A 1,867-nucleotide genomic window follows, 5' to 3' on the forward strand; every position below is an offset into this window, starting at 1 on the left:
CCAGATCAGCTCCTTATCAAATAGTCCACTATGTTTAGAAATGCTGTAAGCCATAATTCTATTTTATATAAAGTCTTTAAAAACTTTGAAGTGGCCAGTTTTAATTAGTTTTTCAAATTTACTTTACCAGGAGCCCTTTTAAATAACATATTTATGAATGGCCACAGAACTTTACTAAATAACACCATTTTTCTAACTGCAAATTCAGGATCCTTCTGATATCTTTTTCTCTCCTGTTTTATAGTGACAAAAATGCTGAGATTCTTCCGTAGAACGCTTGGGCGTCGGTCAATGCGCAAACATGCTGAGAAGGAACGACTCCGAGAAGCTCAACGAGCTGCCACACACATTCCTGCAGCTGGAGATTCTAAGTCCATCATCACGTGTCGGGTGTCCCTTCTGGATGGTACTGATGTTAGTGTGGACTTGCCGGTATGTAGGTCTCACTGACCTGCAATTCTATATGAGATCACTTTCTTCATTTGAGCTTTCTACTTGATAACTTCCTGGGGGAATAGATAATAAGGGTTAGTGTGGATCAGGCACTGTAATGTACAGGTACATATACCAGGTAACCTTAGGAACCTGGCCTGATAGTATTTATCTGGAATTAGTGGCCGTTACTTAAACGTTTAAATGATAGGGCAGTTATTGGTGTGAGTCATTTATGTGTGTGTGTTCTTTACAATGGTAGTATATAGTATACTCCAGTGGATTTCTCACAATGCTTGTTGAGCAATTATTAAAGCAATGAAAATCTTTGGGAACCAGAATGATACTTATATGCATATTGTAAGATTTTTATTTCTCTATCTCTTCTGCAGTTTTTAAAACATTCTTTACCTTCCTCAAAACAAATACTTCTCCTGTGGTATGCTTGCAGAAATTGTAATGAAATGAAGTGAGAAAAAGGACTTTCTTTATATTCCTCAGTTCTGACTGCCTGTCTTTTTGCTCCTGAAGTCTTTTGCTGGGGAGGTTTTTCATACACTGTGATCCTTATTTCAAGACAGGGTATTGTAATTATATTCAAATTTCGGGTAGATTTTTTTTTTTTAATCCTCACCTGAGGAGATTTTTCCATTGATATTTTTTTTTTTTAGAGGGAAAGACAGAGAGAATCATCAATGTGAGAGAAACACATCGATTTGTTGCCTTCTGCACAAGCCCCGACCAGGGGCCGAGCCAGGGAGGAGCCTACAGCCGAAGTATGTGCCCTTGACTGGAATCAAACCCGGGACCCTTCAGTCCACAGGCCAATGCTCTATGCACTGAGCCAAACTGGGTAGGGCTGGGTAGATTTTCTTTACAGTTATGAATAATCCTAACTCACAGTGTGAAATAGTCCAAAATATTTGAAAGGGATTAACTTATTCCTTACAGGCGGTTTTTTTACTAATGGCAAATCTCTTTCTTCACTTTATCCTGCATTGCAAGAATACACTGTAAAGTCTGTGATTTGATGAGAGAGAGCATCATTGGATGTTCCACAATGTCTCCCCTCCCCACAAACTCAGTACACATTCATTTACCCAAAATAAAAATTTTTAAGGTCTTTTTTTTTAAAATTAAATCTTTATTGTTCAGATTATTATAGTTGTTCCTCTTTTTTCCCCCCATAGTTCCCCTCCACCTGGTTCCCACCCCACCCTTTGCCCTCACCTCCCCACACACTGTCCTCATCCATAGGTGTACAATTTTTGTCCAGTCTCTTCCCGCACCCCCACACCCCTTTCCCCGCAAGAATTGTCAGTTCACTCCCTTTCTATGCCACTGATTCTATTATATTCACCAGTTTATTCTGTTCATCAGATTTTTTATTCACTTGATTTTTAGATTCACTTGTTGATAGATATGTATTTGTTGT

At 38.7% G+C, this 1,867-nt stretch overlaps 1 protein-coding gene across 6 annotated transcripts in view; it reads left to right on the plus strand.

Annotated features, from left to right (window-relative positions):
- The first annotated feature begins 248 nt into the window (after positions 1 to 248).
- EPB41L5 (erythrocyte membrane protein band 4.1 like 5) overlaps positions 249 to 1,867 on the plus strand; it is a 162,019-nt gene continuing 160,400 nt past the window's right edge. For all 6 annotated transcript variants that reach the window (XM_014547919.1, XM_005876498.2, XM_005876499.2 and 3 more), the window contains exon 1: positions 249 to 432. In XM_014547919.1, the coding sequence (XP_014403405.1) occupies positions 253 to 432 (180 nt within the window). In that variant the 5' untranslated portion in view covers positions 249 to 252. The remainder of the gene's footprint in view (positions 433 to 1,867) is intronic.

The sequence above is a fragment of the Myotis brandtii genome, unplaced genomic scaffold (assembly GCF_000412655.1).
Source record: "Myotis brandtii unplaced genomic scaffold, ASM41265v1 scaffold488, whole genome shotgun sequence".
NCBI lineage: Eukaryota > Metazoa > Chordata > Mammalia > Chiroptera > Vespertilionidae > Myotis > Myotis brandtii.